This window comes from Cynocephalus volans, chromosome 9 (assembly GCF_027409185.1).
Source record: "Cynocephalus volans isolate mCynVol1 chromosome 9, mCynVol1.pri, whole genome shotgun sequence".
In the NCBI taxonomy this organism is placed as follows: Eukaryota; Metazoa; Chordata; class Mammalia; order Dermoptera; family Cynocephalidae; genus Cynocephalus; species Cynocephalus volans.
In genome coordinates, this window is record NC_084468.1 from 132,706,565 (window position 1) to 132,728,928 (window position 22,364).

The 22,364-nt window shown below is 35.7% G+C and overlaps 1 protein-coding gene across 6 annotated transcripts in view; it reads right to left on the minus strand.

The window, feature by feature from the left end:
• Positions 1 to 22,364, minus strand: part of LRBA (LPS responsive beige-like anchor protein) — a 754,439-nt gene that overhangs the window by 30,332 nt on the left and 701,743 nt on the right. For 3 of the 6 annotated variants that reach the window (XM_063108839.1, XM_063108840.1, XM_063108838.1), the window contains exons 49-52: positions 18,889 to 18,978; positions 14,158 to 14,350; positions 9,527 to 9,589; positions 4,349 to 4,504 (exon numbers count right to left, since the gene is read on the minus strand). In XM_063108839.1, coding sequence (XP_062964909.1) covers positions 4,349 to 4,504; positions 9,527 to 9,589; positions 14,158 to 14,350; positions 18,889 to 18,978 — 502 coding nt within the window. The remainder of the gene's footprint in view (positions 1 to 4,348; positions 4,505 to 9,526; positions 9,590 to 14,157; positions 14,351 to 18,888; positions 18,979 to 22,364) is intronic. The other 3 variants (XM_063108842.1, XM_063108841.1, XM_063108844.1) reach the window with 2 other exon arrangements.

Here is a 22,364-nt window from a genome sequence, read left to right on the forward strand (position 1 = left end):
TGGTGAGAATTCAATACTTTCTAGAATAAGAAAAAATAAAGAGCAAATTAAATATGAAAAATATAATAATTTTCACTTCATTTCCAATTTATGTGAAGAACAGAGTAGAGAGGTTTTATAGTAAAATGAGTGGAATTAGATTATAGGCAGGCCTTACATAGGGTAAGACAAAAGTTAGGAAACTGAATGTATTCTTGTTAATAGAAAACAAAAAGTTAAATCTGTGTATTTTAACTACTGAGAGAGTACATTATATTGTGATAGTTTCATTCAGTGACTTCTGCTTTAGCCCATACCTAAAAGCTGAGAGCATATACACTAGAGGGGTGACTTAAATAGTTTATTTAGGGATAAGTTTATTTAAGATTTGAAACCCAACAACTCAGTGGATTGTAGTGAGGATGAGTGAAATAACTACCATTAACTGGGTACTTGAGGTGGAGCAGTGCCGAGGAAACCCAGGTGTTCTGCATGCACCTGGCAGCTTGCAAAGAACAGCTATTCACTTGGTGATTTAATTTTCAACTCACTCACTTAATTTACAACTCTCATGAGGACAAAGTACAAAAGATTTAGCTGTAGAAGTGGCATCGATCAAATATAGAGGAAGAATTTTCCAAGATTCATATATTAATTCTCATTAGTTAAGTCAATGCACAGTTTCTGCAATGTCAGTTTGAGGAAAATGGATACTCAGTCACTGTGGTTCCTTTTTTTAACTAAACATTTCCTAGCATTTTAATTTTTGCCCAAAAGGTTATCACAATTAGTTTACATTCAGAAGCATTCAGCAAATATTTACTGAGCACCTACCTGCTAAGTGCCAAGCATTAGGCCTTCTTACATGTATGTACAGTAGTGGTAAACAGACATGGTCCCTGCCCTCATAGCATTTACTGTATAGTGGGGCAGACATTAAACAGATCAACACAAACAGATATAAAAGGGTGTTTCAAAAACTTCATAGAAAGATTCATATTATTGCTTAATTCTGTTTTTCTACGAACTTTCTGAAGTATAACTATGAATAGTGGTTAAGTATTATAAAAGAAAGAACAAGGTAGGATCAGTGAAAATAAGGTAGAACAAATTTAGACTGGGCATCAGAGAGGATCTAAATGAGAGAATGTATCTAAAGGGCTTCATATTTTCATATAAATTAACTTTATTCTCTACAATTTATGTTTTGGGATCAACTCTGGAAAACATTATTATTTTATGTTTACTTTTTCCTGTTCTGGCAGCCTTCCTCAGCAATATTTGTTATTGCTCTGAGGTTGAGGTTGACTCCTCCTAAATAAATCACAGCATATAAATACCTGCTGCTCTTTTTGGTAAATTATTTTCAGATAATCTCATAAGTGTTCCTCAACCTTTATTTTTTGTTTCCTTTAATACCAGTTCACCTCTCCACACACTAATATCAAATATTACCACAAGCACTAGAATATCCCTTTTTTGACAGAACAAATTTTCTAGTTAATGTTTTATTTGACAGCTGTGCTACAAATAAAAAAATTCAAGCTCAGGACTCTGCACCACTGAATCTAAAATGTGGCCTGAAAATAATTCCGACTGCCGAGGGAAGGTTTTATTGTTGCCTCTGCCGTTCTGGTTGTGCCCTGAAAACATGATTTATGTTTAAAGAATTTCCTGTTACAACCCATGTTTCTCCTCCCTCTCCCCCAAATCTAATAAGAGAGGGATTTTTTTTTTTTTTTTTGGCTTGTGTGCTAAAATATAATTGAATTCAACACTTGTGATAGCTCTGCCATTATGTATTACTGATCATACAATTTTTCCCTTGCTTCTCTGCCAAACTTAGGAGAAAATATTTAATATTCCTATTGTCATAAAAACACAAACACAGATCTACCCTAACTGAAATTATTTTAAATAAAACTAGCATCAGCATTTGTATACAAGATATTAAGACAGATGCTAGGACTATTATTTGAGGTTTGTTCTCCCTCCCCCCTCCAACAACTTTTCTGGCAAGTATAAATATTTTTATTCTACAAGCTGTCAGTCCCACTGAAATGAAGTTTAAAATAAGACTACTCCTTATGAAAATGTTTTACTATTCACAGTCATATTTTTTAAAACAGTACATTAAAAGGACTGTGGAAAGAAAGGAAGGAACGATATCCAATTTATTAAGTCTAACGTAACAGTGTTACAGATTACAATATTTTCCAAATTAACCAATGATTGACCGGTAACACCTGTATGAGACAACAGGTATAATTAACAAAGAATGCTAATTTGAAGCCAGAAGAGCTAAGTCCAAGGCCCAGTTCTGTCACCATTAGCTATATAGATTTCAACAAGTTACTTATTCTCTCTAAACCTCAGTTTCATCAGCTGAAAAAATGGGGATAAGGACACCTGTGTATCTCAGAGGATTGCTGTGAGGCCAAAACAATATCATATATGTGAAAGAATTTTATAAATTATAAAAAAACTGTGTAACATCATAATTATTTTCATTATTAGGATTATATGAAAGAGGATTTAGCTTCACTTTACAAATATTAATATTCAATGCCTTTTAAAAAATATGGAATGTCAACAAACAAAAAAACTCAAATGTCAAAACCAAAGATTGACATAATTTATGATTCCACTTATATGACATTCTGGAAATGACAAAACTAGAGATGAGAAATAGATCAGTGTTTGCCAGGAGGCTGAGGGTGGGGGAAGCAGTTGGTTCCTAGAGGCAGCACAAAGGAATTTGGGGGTAACAGAGTTGCTCCGCACCTTGATTGTGGTGGTGCTTACGTAACTCCTTGCAATTGCCAAAACCAAAAAGGAGGAATTTTACTGTGTAAATTTAAAAATGCTTTTTTTAAAAATGGGTATAAAACCAATACTCTATCTAAAAGAATATTTACGAAAATCTCGTGAGAGAATGTAACAGCTTGTGTAAAAAGAGCACAATCTGAGGTAGAATAACGCTAAGGTTATCATTAAAAGGCTGAAAACAAGGTTAAAGAAAGGCTAAAATTTGAATTTAATCATTAAGTCCAAGAAAATTCATTTTGATAACAAGTATATTTTAGGAAAACTTATCAATTCCCATTGCATTTTTAGAGAATGTTAAAGGAGTTTTAGGTTTACTAGTAATCCACCTCCCAGACTTAAACGTCTAGTAAAAGCCTAGTTAATCAGAAAGACTTGAATGATGATGTTTTCTTTCTTGGACCTACAGAATACAAATGCAAATTATAAGAAAACTAGATCAATCCCATAAAACAGAAGATAAACAGAATCATGCCTAAAAACAACTTCTAGAGTTTATTCTATGAACAGTACATATTAACTTTTTTCCTACTCTCATAGCTATGTTACAATAATACCATAAAAATAACTTATAACAAGTTCCTTAAATAACCAACACTTAACTGTTCAATATACTATACTTACTAAAGCAGGAGCATGGATTCATACAGTTTATAAAATTATTAACTGGAAGATTCCAGCTTTCCTTTAAAAAAAAAAAAAAGACTGGAAGATGATTTACTGTAAAGCATTTAATCAAGTAAAATTTCCCATTGAAAGAATTTTCTGTTCACTCCCTGTACTGCCCAGCCAAAAAAAAGATTTTTCCATGCCCACAATATTTAACCAAGATATGTGTAGATCTCTGTTTCAGCTGAAATATCTGTTTCCATAGTACATATCAATTAGTTCTAATGCATTAATACCTAATTTTAATTATTTTAAATATTCAACTACATATTTACTATACATTTATTTCATCCTCTAATAGTTTCTAAAAGACTATAGACACCATTAAATTTCTCAGTGTTTCTCAATTGCCTATATGCAAAAATGTATAAGCATTTACTGGATTGGATTTTCTGTAATAATACTGAGTTGAGCTTGGTTTGCCCTTAGGGAGATGCATGCAAATGAATATATAGACTTATACTTTTCTATTTTAACAAGAGCTCCTGTCACACATAAAATCAATTGTCAGCTACTTTTCTTCATGATGGTGTAGGTGAACCAAGATCCTATGCAGAATTGGGTGGAGGCAAGATACCTACTCCCAAGAGATACACTTAATGAATCTTTCCAGTAAGGAAAAGAAAACCCTTTAAATAATACAAAAGTGAGAAAATACACCTATGTATGTGCACTTGCTATACACTTATGCATATATACATGTATGGTATTTACATACCAGGATTTGCCTTCAAAATGAATCACTTATTTTGTAAGTGTGAGCTTGGGAAACAAACCTGTAATATTTGGAAGAAAGAAGATGACAAAGCATCCTAAGCCTCTCAATCCTATTTGTAGTAAACTTCAGTTCACTAATAAAGGAAATAAAAATTACCTGTGTCTGTAGAATAGACTCGGAAACTCTTATCCCAGAAGCCACAGATGAGAATATAGCGGTTGTCTGAAGTGATGACAAAGCACTGGGAATGGACTCGAATACTCTGGTCTAAAAGGTCAGTGATTTGCCTCCTGTGCATTCCTGTATTGCTGGCTGTGAGAATAGAGGAAGAAAAACAAAAACCTAATAAACCACATGGGCAAAGAAATCTTATAGTTTGTCATATTGGGAGTTGGGGGTGAGGGAAGAGAGAGGAGACATTCCAGGAAAAGAGTACTTGATCTTTAATTTTAAGTATCATAATATTTGAAAACCAAAAAGGAAAACAAATCTGATTGCTGGAAGAATGTGGGTAGCTAAATTCAGTATCTCAGTAAAAAATTTTTGCTTAGAGGAAAGAAATAGTAACATACTACAATTTTAAAATAGTATACAATTCACAGAACGTGCTTTGTAGCTCTTGGGCAGGACCAAACTAGATTACAGTCTCCAGATTGCATCACAGTTAGGTTTGTGTTTCTGACAATCTCATAACATCTAATGTCATGAGAATGGATTCATGTTGTGACAATATATTACCTTTAACATTTTGTCACATGAAGAGATATTAGGATTTAAATGTCATATATTTGAAATGTTGTAGCATCTTGTACTACTTTGGCTTTAACAGGTCTTTAATTTGACTAGATGGGAACTCCCATTTCCCCTGTTTACAGCTGCACTTGCATGTAAGAAAGGGGTGGAATGACTATTTATTAAAGATTCTTATAATTGAAAAAGTCAAAGAACAGCAGACTGCCACTTTCTAACTCCTTATTTAAGCAATAAAACAAGACAGCCTGGCAGTGTGTTTTCAAAGTGCTACAGAGCACCTTAGATGGGGTTTGTCACAAGGCATGAGGTCAGACAGAGCAACACCAAGCACATGGGAAGAGTAATAATCCTCTAGAAATATACCATCAAATGTGCCATTATCAGAAAAGGAATTTTCACTGAGATGCCTTTTTATTTTGGCATTATGAAGCCAACCAAAAAGAGAGCTTTGTTTCTAGTGATCTAAGGGTTATTTTTACCATTGACTTTCTAATACAAATAATGGTTTTTATACTGCTAAAGAAACTTGATAGTATCAGAAATCAGAACAAACAAACAAAATTTCTGAATCTGATCAAGCTCGTTCACCATATTTTCAGTTTCAAAAACTATAAATACACTATTGATAAAAATTAAAAATAGAAAAGTATCTATATTATATTCATTGTATGTAATAACTAAGTAAAGTGGTTTAATAGAAGGCTCTGACAGTAAAACAGAAGTATAAAGTGTTCAAAATACTTTCCAGTGCTGTGCTGGGAACCTCTGCGAACACAGCGAACCGAAATATCCCCTGTCCTCATGGCACACACAGCATAGCAAACATGTACATAAACATATTAAACACTGCAAAATTCTGCTAGTGTCTGTTGGCACAACTTAACCACTTAGGATTATTAGATAATTGTTTGATAATGTAGGTTTTATGTACTTCAGGGGGATTAGTGGGCTACAAAGTGATAGCAACAATTAAAAGGGCAGAATTCTAGCTGGGGATCATTTTTCCCTCTCCTTCCACACAAAGGGAAGTTGCTGGCAGATGAGAAAAGCCTTTATGGATATCATAGTGTACCACAGAGAGACAGTATACCATTGCAGTAAACCTGTGATATATATATATATTTTTTAATTCCAAGAAACCTAGCAGTTAAAAACAAGGTATGTAGTACTTTCTATACTGGTACTACAGTACATTATTCCACATGAGAACTGTAAAAATGTTTATTTTTATCAGAGTTTATATGACTTTTGCACCTATAATATATATAAACTTCCTCTGGTCATTTTCTGGGAGGTGATCTCTTGAGAGGACTTCCTAAATAGATTTGGACATATGCATAATTTTGAATTAAGTGACCACAAAGTGGCCATGGGTAAAGGCTAATATCCTGTCAGCATGTAGATGAACTATCTTCCAAGAAAGTGCTTACTTATAATTTAACACTGCAAAGTCACCCCCCCATCTATCAGTCTATCTTTCTATCTATCTAATCTACCTAAACTATATATTTCACAACAGCCTTTCTATTATCTTATTATTTTCTTTAGTAAATCTCTTGAGATTCAGTACTGAAAGTATTTTTATTCAATGAAAAGGTATATTTGTCTAAATAAACAGTCTTCAAACTGGGGCATGCATACCCTTGGGAGTTTAAGACTTCCCAAGGGATACACAGGCACAGACAGTTATAAGGGAATCATTTTCTAGTTCCTCAACTTTCATATATTTTTTCACCTGAAACTCACTTGCCTGAGAACTCACCTGTCAGTTTTCCTTTCTTAGCTCCCCCTTTCCCATGCTCTTCTTCTGCTACATAAAATAAAGGTATATTTTCCTTCTTTGCAGAATTTTACTATGGTGCTTTACCCCAAGGTATAAAAATCTCTTGGGAGCCAAATAAAGAGACAATTCAAAGTAGGTGATGTGATACCTAGGTATTGAATCATTCTTCAGGTAAGGTGGTTTCCAATTCATTGCTTTCAATAAAATGGAATGAGGATCTAATCATGCTGTTAATTGGTAGAACATAAAAATAAGTTTCAATGACTGTTAAAATGATAGATAATTTAATAATAGTTCATAAAAATAATTCTTAGTAATCACTATACGAATAATTCAGAAAGAGTTCAAAGATTTGTTTGACACTGTTAAAACAAAACTCTTTCCTTTTACATCTATTTTCTTATGTGAGTAACATTCCTCAGAGCTTCCATCTACACAAACAAACAAATAGGATAGACCTGTTGACAAATCCTGTCTCACTAAGCAATAAATAAATACATGAGTCAATTGGGGGGAAAAGCCCCATCCATTTTATTAAAGATGTATTTCCAATAAATGTTTGTTTTTTATGTTTAAAAAATGTTTGTTAAATTTTATTATAATTATAATAAGTGTATATTAATATTTGTAATAATTACTCAATCCAGATTAATTTTTTAACAAGCATAGACTTATTATGGTCATAAGAAATTTTTAAATTTAGCTACATAATGTTTAATTTTCCATACATAGTTTTATTGCTGAAAAGTACAATAGGGTAATCAATTTTTTAAGGTTAAGATAAAATTATACTGGAGAAGTAGAATGAAAATATAAATTCGAGATGAAAAAGGAATAATGTGAAATTTCCAAATAAGGGCTTTTTTAGACATTTTTTTAAAAACCAGAAAATGTTGAGTATCAATTCACTCTGATATTTAGATTCCACTGGATGTATTAAAATTTTTTCACACTATGCCAGAAATTATAACCTTTGCCACCATTTAAACTTGTGATGAAAAGATTTATCACTTGGTTAGAACACGGTGCTGAGAATACCGAGGTTAAGGGTCTGGAACCCCATACGAGCCAGCCGTAAAAACAACAACAAAGTCTGAGGTCACCTTAAAAATGCATGAGAAGGTAAATGGTTTTAATTAGTTACTTTAGGGAGTAGAGGAAGACACTGTGGCCCACAGGCCAAATCCAGCCAGTGTCTGGTTTTGTATATAAAGTTTTATTGAAACACAGCCATGTTCATTTTTTTTAATATTGTCTATAATGGCAGAGTTAAGTAGTTGTGTCTGAGACCTTATGGCCCACAAAATCTAAAATATTTACCATCTGGCCCTTTACCGAAAAAGTTTAGCCATGCTTGGTCTAAAGGGTTACAATCGCTGAATTCATTTAATTAGACTTTATCCTGTAGGATATTCACTGTCCCATTGTAAAGCAAACAATGAGTCTGTAATTCAGAAATAAATGCTTTAAATGACTTAGCAAATGGACTTTATTGTTTTCCTGACTTTTAAAACTACCCAAGTGATATGGCATATCACATCTACTCAAAAAAACAATATTTAGGAACCAGAATAGTATTTATACTTCAAATAGGTAATTACTTCTTAGATTTCTGCTTATATGTGGGGAAATGATAAATGAATTGGTTTTGAGCTTAAAGTTGTTTTTGTTCATCCTGATAGTCCATCTGAGAAAGGTAGCCATTTAACTCTATATTGAAACAATAGCATTAGAGACAAAAAGTGGTAATGTACACATAGGGAACATCCTGGATTTTTAAAGAATAAATCTGCTCATTCATATGCCATCTTTAAAACCTTTACAATGCTAACAAATTCATCTGTACCAGAGAAATTTGATAAGATTAGAAGCCAAACATCCATGCTGGTAGCAAACCCCCACAGCTAGGAAATTAAGTTTTTTACTCTAAATGTTATTGAATGGCATCTTCAATATCAAGGCTTAATATTCTTAGTGATGCCACATTTGAAACCCCCATATATAAGAATGAAAAATACTAAACTAGCTATTTCAACTAACCTGCTCAAAAAGCATAACAGCAATTAAATATTCTAAGTCATCTGCTGCAGATGCTCATTTCATCCCAATGGCTCTTTCTGGTCTCCTCCCTATTTTTTTTTTCTCTTCTCCCTGAACAAATTTAACCTCCAATGGCAATTTATTGAGCTGTAGGACCCTAGGAAAATGAATACAAATATCTTAACACTACCATTGGCTGGGCAATATATTTCAACTTCGAAACTGCTCTGCAATTGCACATTAATCCCCTCAGACTGAACAGAGGTCCAGGAAGAAAGGATTGATCTCTTTTAATGATGAAACCCTGGCACTACAGTTTTATTTTTCACAACACAGTGTTGCTAAGAACCCCACTGTTATTATGAAAATTTTCCTAGCAAAGGAGCTCCATCACATTACCGGTGCACCAATTCATCATAACGTGCCTCGCTCCTGCTCATCAACAAGTCTGAGTGATGAAAAGATCCAATATTATCCTGACAGTACTTCATGCGCATTCTCAATCACACATTATTACAGCATCCATATTAATTTTCAGTGACACGCGTCCTAGGCCTGTTCAAATTAGGCAAACCAACGAGGGGGAGTTGATGAAATACCAGCATAGCCACAGCTCATTGCATTCCAATTTGCATGCAAATGGTTTATCAGGAAAATTCCATTCCCAGCAACCAGCAAGTGAAAAACAACTGTAATCTACACTTCAGGGCCACCATACAGAGCTTAATGAATCGCAAAGAGAGAAGGAAGTGACAGACCTATGAGAGGATCGATTTCCACTGGCAGCTGGTATGGCTGGTCTTGTACAGCACCTTGATGAGCTGGAATTCACAAAAGATAGAGGAAAAAAAAGCATTATTTTTCATCTTCTAAACTACATAAAAATGTGTAAGTCAAACCTTATGTAGAATTGTTTCCAACCTCCAAATCTCTCATGCAGTTTTGTGAAATTTAAAGAAGAAAAATCCAGGTGCTTTTATGGCTAGCTTATTAAACATTTATTTTAGATTAGTGCTGTTCTGAACATGTGCCATCAGCAGTGGCTCCAGTCCTAGGCCATAAGCTATAGCAGATGCTTGACTGGCAACCTCTGATGCTGCAACAAAACAAAATTAAGTGGTAAAGTGCACCGAAAACAAAATGTGACAACCATCTGCTGACTGTAGCGAATACTATTTTTTTGTTACTTCTTAAAAAGGCAGTTTTGAATGCTGCAGCACAAAGGATCCACAAAAACGTCAATTTATGACGGAGAAAGGGAAAACTCTAAGTCAGGGAACATTTAATGTTTCATCCATCACTTAAAATTAATCAATTGAAAGTTTGAATAAAAATAAAGCAAGCTATCCACAGATAAATGTTTTAGTTAAATGCATTTGGCTGAAATATTTCCTTAAAGATTGGACTGAGGGTTTTTAAAAAATTTATTAATATTTAATATTTCCATGGTTGCAATTTAGAAATACTCTGAGAAGCAAATGAGTAAGAAAAATCAATTTATACTAAGTATAGTTTGCTCAATTCTCAAAATGGTTTTAAAGATTCAGGCATGCTTATTTTGTAATTGAAAAGAGGTTTTTTGCAGGTTGTTTCCCTGTGAAAGGTAGAAGGAATTCAGGTAGAGAGGAAGTGTACTGGGACTCAGGAGCTGCCACTGGCTAGCCAAGCCTTAGGCAAATCATAAACCCTAAAATGAAGGGTTTGGAATAGATGATCTTTTTAGCTTCATAGTTCTGATAGCTAAATTCTGGGCCCTTTTCCAAACTATTTTCCCCAAATGACTCAGCCATTCACTCTGGTCAGTATCTGCCTTTTGTAGACTCACAAGCATTTTATATTACTGCTTGGTTGGTATTAGAGCTCTGCTTAAGACAGATTCTAGGAAGTTTTTCTGACTGTCTTTGAGAGGCTGAAAATAAAAATGGGGTATATTTCAATGTGTTTATTAGATTATTTTAAAACTTATTATGTCATAATTTCCCCAGTTAGTAAATACCAACTTTTTAAAGATGTTTGGAAGATCATTAGTATTGATAAAATACCTAAGTACAATACCGGCACCAAAAATTATAGTTGAGTACGTATAAGAAACTAAAGTAGCTGGAGAAAGGAGGCCCCAATGACTCACTCTTTTTTTACTGAAGGTATGTATATTTGCTGATTACTGACCCTGCTGGTAAAGAAATCACAGAAGCTTACAGGGAATGATCAAGTAAAATGCACGACAGCCTCTGGTCTACCCAACATTGCCATTTACTTCCAATGTCAATACCAATGTCAATCAGCACTAACAGCTTGAGAATTTTTCTCTACTTCTCTGAGACTCTGGGATTATAGAAACATTAAAACTAAACTGTTAGAGGGCCGGCCCCGTGGCTCACTTGGGAGAGTGCGGCGCTGGGAGCGCCGAGGCCGCGAGTTTGGATCCTATATAGGGATGGCCGGTGCGCTCACTGGCTGAGCGTGGTGCAGACCACACCGTGCCAAGGGTTGCGATCCCCTTACCGGTGAAAAAAAACCCCCAAAACTAAACTATTAGAGAAAGAGGTTTATGGAGGTTTGGTCATGCCTCAACTTCCAGGTCCGCTACTGACTGCCTTTGTGACTTTGGGCAAGTTATGTAGTCTCTGTGTTTCAGTTTCCTGATGTATAAGACAGGTCAAATGGGTTAGGTTGAACTGTATGAAACTGCCTTTTTTATAGGCAGAATGAACAGGTATTGGCAATTTCATACAGTTCAACCTAAATATAGAAGTGACATCCTCAGGTTGTTGAGAGGATTAATACACATAAAATGATCAAAAGATTACTTACAAACTAGAAAGTCCTCTATAAACATTAGATGCTGTTATTTTAATTTTTTTTGGTTCTTCAAGGTGCTTTGAGTGAGAAGGGAGGATAAAGATTATTTCTTTTCAAAATCAGTACACAGATACCATTCAAAGAAATGACAGGAGCTAGCTGTCTAATGAATGAGCTATGGAAATCACAGATCCTCAGAAAAGAAACAGAATCTAAAATTGTTTTTAAAAAATTAGTGTATTGATATTTTCTGAAGAAAAACTGGTAGGGATTTTTGATGTTTGTTTTAAATCAAGGCATAGTGACAGGTAAAGGTAGCACAAGATAGGATGAAATATCAGATTTATGTAAACACACCTAAATGAGGCATAGATTTAGTGGAATGGATGCTTAATAGTTTCAGGTGTAGGTGTAGCTCAGAATTGAAGGTCACTAGAAAGAACTGCCTGTGATGTATTCCCATTTGTATTCTTTATGTTTATCTGGTGAAGAGTTGCTGTGTCGTATTGTAAAGGCAGTATGTATATAAAGGACGGGGACAAAAATCACTAATGGCACAGGTACAGACACAGTGGAGGCTCACTGAGGAGAATTACAGGCAAAGAATCTGCAGAACTATGCAGTGCCCCAAGCTCTTAATTTACAGAAACGTGAACTTGGGCTGAGAACAGCTGGATGCACCGTAAGTGGTACTCCAACAGAGGGACCCTAACCCTACATCACTTTACATATTCATAGAAGAACTGGAAGTGGGGAAGAGAACACCTGACCACCAAGTACTAAGGGAAGCAAGCTTCATGGCTTGCTCAAAAGGGAAATGTCATAAGCGCTTAGTCATCAATGCTTAGGGAGTATGCCTAACAACTTGAATATCAGCAGCAGACCCTAGTACCCCTCTGGTTGAGCCAGCTCAGTCCCTGCTGACCTAGCTCTTCACTAGGCTAAAGGGGGCAGAGAGTAGTCAGGGCTTTCCAGAAGTTGGAAACGTTTGCCTGTCCTCACATATGCTGTCACTCTGTTTAATGAAGAAGTTTTCAGGGCTGCCACAAACAGCCACCCAGGATAAGCATCATTTGTGGTGGCCCTGATTCACACACACTGATGCACTTACAAAGCGCCAAGAGTAAGTGTACACAGAGTATGCAAATCTTCTAGTGTATTTGATAGAATATACCACCAGCGTGTTTTTCTTCTAGGGAGAGTAGTATTTAGTGAAAACAAAAATCATGCTTCTTAAACAAATTATAATCTTTAGTTCCAAAATATAAGTATGTCATTTGCATACACATTTACCTCTGTAAGAGAAGTTGGCTTGAAGAAAAAGGAATACAAGGACTTAATAACAGAGACAAACCTGCCTCAGTTTTTACTGTCTCCACTTTTTCTGAAATCTATTCTCTTATCAAATATAGGAATTTCTTTTCGTTGTTTCACTTCCATTGGCTAAGAAAATGGCTATATTTAGTAAATTCTGATTCCAACCACAGATTCTTTGTGATTGGTTCCTAACTGAGCTTAGTCAGTGTATCAAGTTTTTGTTTGAATATCACTTTTGTTCTGTTGTAAAACTCTTGCATTTAATTTGGCATGAGGCCCTTGCTCAAGAATTTGTATTTTTGCCACCATTCCAGGTTTTCTAATGAGCAGTGCTTTATGCACATTTTACAAATTGAATGACAAGTTAACAGACTATTAAAATTTATCATTTGAAATCTCCTACCTAAAACAATGGCTTGGGGAAAAAAAAAACATATAATCTACAGAACTTTAAAAATTTTTTCCTTCTTAAAAAAAGAAAAAAATTCTAACGAGTGACCAAAAAGAACAGTGCTAAATGCAGATCCCAGGATTCCTGCTCTAATGAGAGGCAATGAACCACAGAGGGGCAGTCATAAAATCTGAGTCAGAAAACGTGGATTCAAACCGTGCCACTGACTGGCCATATATGATGCTGAATAAGGCAGGCTTAGTGTCTTCCCTGGTAAAATGGAATCTACTCCTTGGGGCTGGAGTAGATAAACTCTAATATCGCTTCAAATTTGGACGGTTTATGATTCTCATGGTTATTTCAGTTCAGCATGACCATTCAGCACTTAATGGAAGAAAAGAAGGTACTTACGGGTATGCAGTATTTTGGCTGTGTTATTTAAGTGTTCTTTTTTCTATCGTCCACAACAAATACTACCATGCCATGCACAAAATGTAGTTTCTGGCATACAGTAGATAAACAGGAGTGTTTATTAAGTAAATGAATGAGTGAAAAAAAGGGAACATATGATAAATAAATATATTCTATTTATGAATGCAATATAGAATATTATATTAAAATATTATATCAGAAACAATATTTACCACCAAACAGAAAAACAAACCACCAGATGCCAAAGAATAGTTTATGTTTTAACATTTGTACTATGTACCTCAGATGGGACTTTCAGCCTTTCAAACTGTTCAACATTTTGATTCACACTAATGCTTGAAAATTAAAAGCTTAAATGTTGTGATATAATATATTTAAGTGGATATTATGATATCTTTACACAGTGTTAGCAGTTACTATGCCTTATAATGATATTCCTTTACTTACCAGGAAGGTTGTGCCACTTATTCACGGCAAACAGCCTGTTAGCAGTGACTGTGATCACAGCAGGAGTTGCCACACCAGGCTGGGTGTTGGCTGCCACGTGAGTGACAGGGGAGTTGGAGGGAAACTTTAGGACCATGATAACATCCTGCTGGGCTTGGTCTGTGAACATCAATGGACTCTGCAGGAGGAGATACTGTTGAGTGGGCATGACAAGACCCAAATATACAAGAAGGAAAAGACAAAAGAAGGACAAGAAAGAGGGTACAGGAAAAGAAGAAGAAGAAGACCATGTTAACACAACTTGCAAGTGAAAGTACAGTGAGCAGAAAGGCTTGCAGAAACAGCAGTTATGACTGGCTTCCTTTTCATGTGTGTCATTAGTGGAAATATTTGGTGATTAAAGTAGAATACAATAACAGAAATACTTTAAAAGTTTATGTTTTATTAACTGCCTTTCTCTCCTCACTGCCATGAGAAACTAGAATTATGATTTGATTTAGATAGTAAATAGGCAAAGTACTGGGGATTGTGTTAAACCATTCCAGTTGCTGTCACATGTCACATAATGATCTTCTAGTAAAAAACAGAAAAAGAATGAGTATAGGCAATAGACATAAAAGCAAGCCAAGGTAATTTCCGAAGATTATCAAAAGTTGTTGAGTTAGCATGAAGATTTTGACAACTAAACAAAGAGATAATGAAAACAAACATATTTATAAACAATAGGTAGATGGCATGCATATATTGCAGTAGAGAAATAACTTATGAATGTAATATACAAACTTAATTATAAAGATGTTTCAAGTAATGCATAATTAAATGTACTTCTAAAAACAATATATTTATATAGTGTGCCAAGTCATAAACACTGCCTATTGTAACGCAAATGACACTGCTTTCTGCTGTAGCTGGGGATAAAGAGAATACATAGATGCCCCTCCTCCTTCTTGGTAAAAAAACTAAAGCTCAAGACTTTTTGATTTCTCCTTTGAAAAGCAGAAAGTAATTGAAAATGTTAAATGAAACATTGTCTGTTCTAATGACCAGCAACAAAATAAATCTTGAAGATTACTAAGGATTTAGAACAATACTACAACCCATATGTCATAATCCAAGACATATAACACTACTCTGATTTATTGGCTTTATTTATACTTTGTGGTAGTATGCTATCATACAGTAATTGCACTGTACATTTTCCGCAATTCTCTCCTACCGTGTCTATTTTCTAATAGCTGATTAGTATCATTCAGAATTGAAACACTTTGATGAAATGCTTCTGGCTGCTTTCCTACTGCCATATTTCAAAACACAAGGTATATGTAAATGTGTAGGCAAATATATTTAACACATTTATTTCGAACTGCTAATAAAAAATTAAATACATTTGCATTTTTATTATCAGTCCTTTTAAAAAAGTTAAAGAGTACTTAGAAAAACATATTGCACTAAGAATTCCTATTTGCACTCTTTGCATAAAGGTGTAAATAAAGGCAACTAATAAGCTACCCAGACACCCTTCTGAGCAAGTGGCTAAAAGCCAATCAATATTATGAGTTAATCCTCCCTGGATGCTCATTCAATTAAAGGTGTCAGTAATGCCTCATCTGATGTGGCCTCAATTAAATCCAACTATCTGATGGTATGAAAACACAGGGGGATACAGCAACAGCAGCAAAACCAGACAAATAGGCAGCCTTCGTGTGCCAGCTAATTACTACACCTGGTGTATATTATGGCTCATGCACTTAACGCAGCACGAGGTGGCTTTAATTTCTGCCATATTCATATGTAAGTGTGTGGTGGAGTACATTGATGTTGAGGGCAGAACTCATCTGAATGTCAGTAAAAACAATTAATAAATATGTGGGCCTTTGATTTTTAAAATCCTCAATATCAATAAGTAATTTTTTGTCATACAAAAAATCTTTTATACAGTTTTTAAAGAATTCTGTGAAATTAGGTAAAAATGACAAACAAGGAGCAACACAAACAAAATATCCTATAGGCTAGTTTTAAAGAAGTCATGGGAAAAGGAAATGAACATCATTTCAGAGTACCAAGTCTTATTTTTCAATTATGTAGTTTTTAAATAATATTTACTAAAGCCAATTTATAAACTCTGAGAAAATTAGAGTACAACATAATCATAGTCCCACTGAAAGGGAGTTCGTACATATCTTTGAGCTTAACAGCTCATACTCTAAATATATTAGGCTCAAATTGAATAATTCCAATGTTTATATCCTTAAAAAAACACAAAAATCTCCAATGTGTAGGAAGAATGTCTTATTTATATAGTGACTCCAGTGGGCCAACTCTTAGCCACATGGCATGGACAAGCCACTTTCCGCAGCAAGCTACAGCTATAGACCCATACCCAGAACGGTCCACCTCATCCTTACAACAAGCTGTCCCTCCAGTCAGCTGTCCCTCCTGCACACCCCAGTCTGACTCGAGCTCCTGATGCAGGCAAGCAGCAGGAAACTCTCAGGAGCTCCATCATATCCTTGGCTAGTAAGTACGAATGAGGAGCTCTAGAACTAAGAAAAAGCACATCCTACCCTATTGGGGTAGCCTGCAGTGATGGCAGCAGCTGGAGATGAGTAGGGCAGCTGCTAAACAGGGATAAGAGAAATAAATCCTCTTTTAACCCTGGTGCCTCTGTAAGGCCATCTGAGGTAGAAGTAGAAAACGTAGCCAAATTTCATTCAGTTTTCCCAGATTAAGTGTACATTTGCTGACAAATCTGGTTTTTTTTTTAACATGTCTTTCTTTCCCACCTACATATATGTAAGATGAAAAACACCATCTCTACAAGTCTGAAAAGGAGTTCAGGTATTCAACTCAGAACAAAGATAATGGGAAAGACAGTCTTCCATCTTCATATGAGCATGTGCCTTCCCAGCCTTCCTGACCTAGGGACAGTAAAGCTGATCTTCCTCGATGAGCCAATATTCCTTTAGCTATGGAGGAAGTCTTGGCAGTGGGAACTGCAGCACTGCCCCAGTAACCAAGGCTGTGCAGTGACCCAGGCAGAAAGTCAATAGAGCAGTGGAGGTGCTTACATTAGCAGGCACCAAAATAGCCTGAGTCTCATTGACAAGCTATTACTAAAACTAATTCCAAAGCCCAAACATAAATCATTCTTACTATTTTTATGGCACTGTTTTCCATTGTTCTTACTAAATGTTCACTTTTTGTGTAGTCTTCTGCCTACTAAAGTCTCTCTTCATGTTCATTTAAATCTGATATCACTGGTTTTAAAACATTTAGGAGAAAAGGTGATGAAATAATTTTTTAAATGCTTGTAGTTTAATTATTATGGCCAATTCATATGACTAGAAAAAGAAGAGGGAAAAAACTTGGAAGAAGAAATAAGATGACAAAGAGGACAAAAGAAAACACACAGAGAAGAAGGTGATGTGGGAAGAAAAAGGAAAAAAAAAGAAAAGAAAAGAGAGCCAGAGGCACACAGGACCTCATCTGTATCTCTTGCCCTCTTGGCTGCTACTCTCTCTTTCCCACTATTTGTCAAAATTCTGCCAGCTCTAAGCTACAACATCGAATTTGAATTTATGTTAAACTGTTATTATATTTATGAAAATAGATTTTATATTCTCTCTCCTTAATTTAAAACAGTAATGTGCAATCTGTTTTTATGAGGGACAATTCAAGAAAAAAAATCTATAGTCTGTTCTTTAAAAAAATTATTTTTATCATGCAATTCAGTTTGTTACTATGCCATGTTTCTTTTCTCACTGAAGAATTTTCCCCTGAAATTTCAAGAACCACAAAGGTAGAACAGCCACATTATTTTACAGCTCAAGTCTATTTCCCTATCCCTGATTCTGGGCTGGCTTTTTTTTTTTTTTTTTTTTTTGTCGTTTTTTCGTGACCGGCACTCAGCCAGTGAGTGCACTGGTCATTCCTATATAGGATCCGAACCCGCGGCGGGAGCGTTGCCGTGCTCCCAGTGCAGCACTCTACCGAGTGCGCCACGGGCTCGGCCCTGGGCTGGCTTTTGACTTGCCTTGACCAATAGAATGGCAATATGATGTATCTTTTGGGACACTGCTCCTACCATGCGAGTGATAAAAGAACTTATGGAAAGCGAAGCCCAGCTATCTCAACCCACCCCTCCGCAATGCATGAGTGAGCCAAGGTGAAAAGAGCAGAAGTGCCCATCTAAACCTCAGAATCAGGAGAAATAAAACAAATAATTGTTTTAAGCCACTAGATTTGGGGTGGTTTGTTACACCAAACCATCATTCCCCCCCCCCCCCCCACCGTACTCCCTGACCTTCAGGGACTACATTATTAAAATTAGTTTTTAAATTCCCAAACTGAAAAACATATTGGGACATAAGGAATAAACACAATAGCAAAACTAATCTAGAAACTCAAGGGGTCAAATCAGAAAACTTATCAGCCCCTATGTCTATAGTCCTTTATCCCACAATGAGGATACATGACAATTATGGACCTTTTAATTCTGCAACACAAAAGACGAACTGGTGAAATATTAGAGCACTGGAGCAACATTTACCTTCTCAAAGACTCCAGGAGAGAATGCAATAACATTTGCTGGTTGTTAGCAAGTTAATAAACATTGCGTAAGAATAGGCCCAGGTGTGGTAGACAATCTCAAGCACAAGGAAAGATTGTTATGAATATCAAACACAGTCTGGAAAAGAGGCAAGAAATGAGGAGAGTGAAAATAGCACTTACAACTTGCATGGCAGAACCTCTGGGAGGATGGGGCTCTATGAGTAGTTGAGAAGGCGTCTGTCCAAAACTTCGGATTTGAGCTTCAACAGCCTGAAAAAGGCATGGGCAAGTTTGAGGGTTAAGAGGTGCTAATTATAGGCAATAGGCCCACAACTGTCACCTGAAAATGTCATTCCATACTTCTGGCTTGTTTCATGTTGAAAATCAACCTGTGTTTTCACAGTGGGGCTAAGAACCTGGCAAGGGCATTGAGGGTGAGGTCATCCTTTAGTACTCTGAAGCTGTTCCTATAAAACTCTGCAAGAGTTTCTCATCTTGCTCAGTGATATGAAACAGAAACCAGCCATTACAATCTGAAATGGTCCTTTTTGGCTTCATCTCTGTTTTCTCGCATTTGGTTTTGCTGCTTGCATCATCCCCAATGACAAAAAGCTAATCTTTTACAGGTATAGGGAAAAACTATTGCTTCTTTGATTCTAGGCCCCATTTCATCCTGGGAAGTAGAAAGGAGGAAAAAAGAAACATAGCACCTGTGAAAATGGCTTGATGCTTATTATTTTTGCCATAGGAAGAGCATTATTGTTGACAGTTTCTTTGAACTTAGATGGCTAAATAACAAAGTAAAAGCCATATGTTGCATCCAAGCATGGGATGGTTAAACCAGGGACTAACTAAACATAAGGAACATGTGTGTGTATGTGTGCCCTTTTTAAAAGACGTGTGCATACACCTTTTGTAAGGCACCCCCCTACTATGGCTCTTACTGCACACCTGGCACATATGTCTACCCCCAATCATCCATAACTTCCTCATCATGGGAAACTATTAAATGCTAAGTGCTATCGCTATCTGTATTTTATTTACTTGTTTATGTCTGTCTCCTGCTTCTAAAATACACGATCCACAAAAGCAAAGACCTTATGTATTTTCTTCACTGTTAGATCTCTAAATTGGGTGAATAAATAAGTGCTATGGGATGCATGAGGGGAGAGATGGAAGCAAAGACACACAAAGTCTATTTCAACACCCCTACAACAGTCAGTATTCTTAATTTCCAGATTAAAAGGGTGAAGAAAACCCCTCATGTTCATAAGAGAATATTTTTTTTAATCCCTAAGAAAATGGGTCTTCAATTTTTATATGCTGTGCAGACCTTCACACTGAAGGCAATTAATAAATTATAAACAAGGAAAAATAATCATTATCCAGTATTAGTTTCTTTTTTTATTTGAGGAAAACAGCACTAATACTCCTTCACAAGGACCTTATAAAAAACAGTAATAGTATTTATTCATTTATGCATTCAATGATCATGAACTATGTATACAGCACTATTAGGTCTTAATGTTTCTGCCCTTGAAGAATATATTCCTGATATAAGAAGCAGGACAAATACACTTGGAAGGTTGAATAACAGTCGATGCAATCTGTCCAATAAGTTCAAGGAATGTGCTATGCTTTATGAACTATGTGATCAAGAATAAGTTATTTAACCTAAGTTTCTATTTTCTCTCTTATAAAATGTGGATAATATTAGTACCCACTTCATAGTGTTATATTAAGGATTAAATGATATGTATATAAAAACACAGCAAAGTGCTTTGCACAGATCAGACCCTCAATATTCAGTCAACAAATATTCATTGAGGTCTGCTAACAACAATGATAACAAATAGTTATTAAGTACTTACTATGTGCAAGGAACTTTTCTAAGTGATTTATTATTTATATAATTTAATCTTTAAACTTTATGATATGAGTACTCTACCTTATCCATTTTATAGGTAAGGAAGATAACACACAAAGAACTTAGATATCTTGCCCAAGGCAAGGGCAGGTGGTAATTAAACGGCAGACTCAAACTATGCACTCAAGCAGTTTGACTCTGAGAACTCATACTCTCAACCATTAAGCAATCATGCCTCCTTGTCTGTTAGGTATTACGCCAGGCTCTAGGGACAAGACTGAGTGCAAGAACACTGAATCTTCCAAATCTTGACTGGAGGAGTAAAAAGCTTGCAGAGCACTGCTGAGGACAGGGGCATCAACCTGCCCCTCCATGTGTGTCAACTTGAGCAAAGGACATTTTAGCATCATACACTCTGACGGTCTCAGGGGTGCTCCTGGTCTTTGGCACCGTGTTGACTATTCAGCTTAGGAACTGTATTAGCCCTGCTTGTGTTTAGTTTTTAGTTATTTAAATTTAATTTATATATATTGTCTTCTCTATTCATCAATGGGATATCTTAGAACCTGGCATCTAGGAATAAGTTGCAAAATATATAAAACCTTTGTAACAGAATAAAAAAAAAGACTGAGCCCAAGCAAAACATGAGTTTACAATCTAATGAATGAATTATTAAAGTATCTTTATGTCACCCTCATCATCATTACAGTGAACAAAGTTATGTTGAGGCCCAAGTAGTAGAGCAGCATGACGAGGCAAGGGTTAGTTTTAAATAGTGAGTGATAAGGCTGTCCCTGGACTACTAACAAGAAACGGAGCCAACAGGAAGTGAGGAATATGGACTAGGATTGTTTTCAGAACAGCATCTAAAATATTTTTTGATGGAATGAAATTAATATATGGTTAAACATCAAGGACAGTCTCGAGAAAGAAACCACAAAATGGCGACCTTAATCCTAAAGATAGTCACAAAGAAAGAGGTAGCTGCATAGCTATTTAATGTTATATGGATCTACAGACTGAATTTATGAATGGGAACCTTAAGCCTCTTCTAAACAGCTGGCAAAGTCAGTGCCCTTTCCCTTGACTGCTGCCTTCAGTAATCTCCACCCAGGCCACATGCCTTTTCCCCCATTAGAAGGGGAGGGGGTGGTAGAGAACATATTACTTCAGCACTTAGGCTATGGTGTCAGACGGCTCAGAGTACTAATCCTGGCTCTGCCACTTTGCTGTTTGACTTTGGGCAAATAGCTTAATCTCTGTTTCCCATCTATAAAATAGAGATAATAATACTTAGCTCATAATATTGTTTCGAAAATTAAATAATATATATAAAGTGCTTAACACAGTATCCAGCACATACAAAGCACTAAAAAGAATGCTGTATTATTATTAGGTTTGGGAATAGGTGTGATCCCCATTTAACACAGCAAAAACTGGGAAGGAAGAAATGCTTCAGAAGTTTCTTTAGGAAAATAATGATGAACATATTATTTTAGGAAACTGAAATCTGGCTCAGGATTTCAAAATATACTGCAGGGCTAAGAGCCTGGAGTCAGAGAGATCTCTTTGGAGGTTCTGAGAGCAGTCCAAAACATAAAGAAGTGTACACCGAAATCCTTGTGACAGCTATGGTAACAGAAAGAAAGGGATGAATATGTCAACCGCGTCCTAAGAAAAAAATCAACAAGTCTTAGAGACTGATGACTTTGAGCAATGAGGAAAGGGGAAAAGACAAAACTAATTCTTTTTTCTTTTCTTTTTTTTAAACTTGCATGTTTCAGAGAGT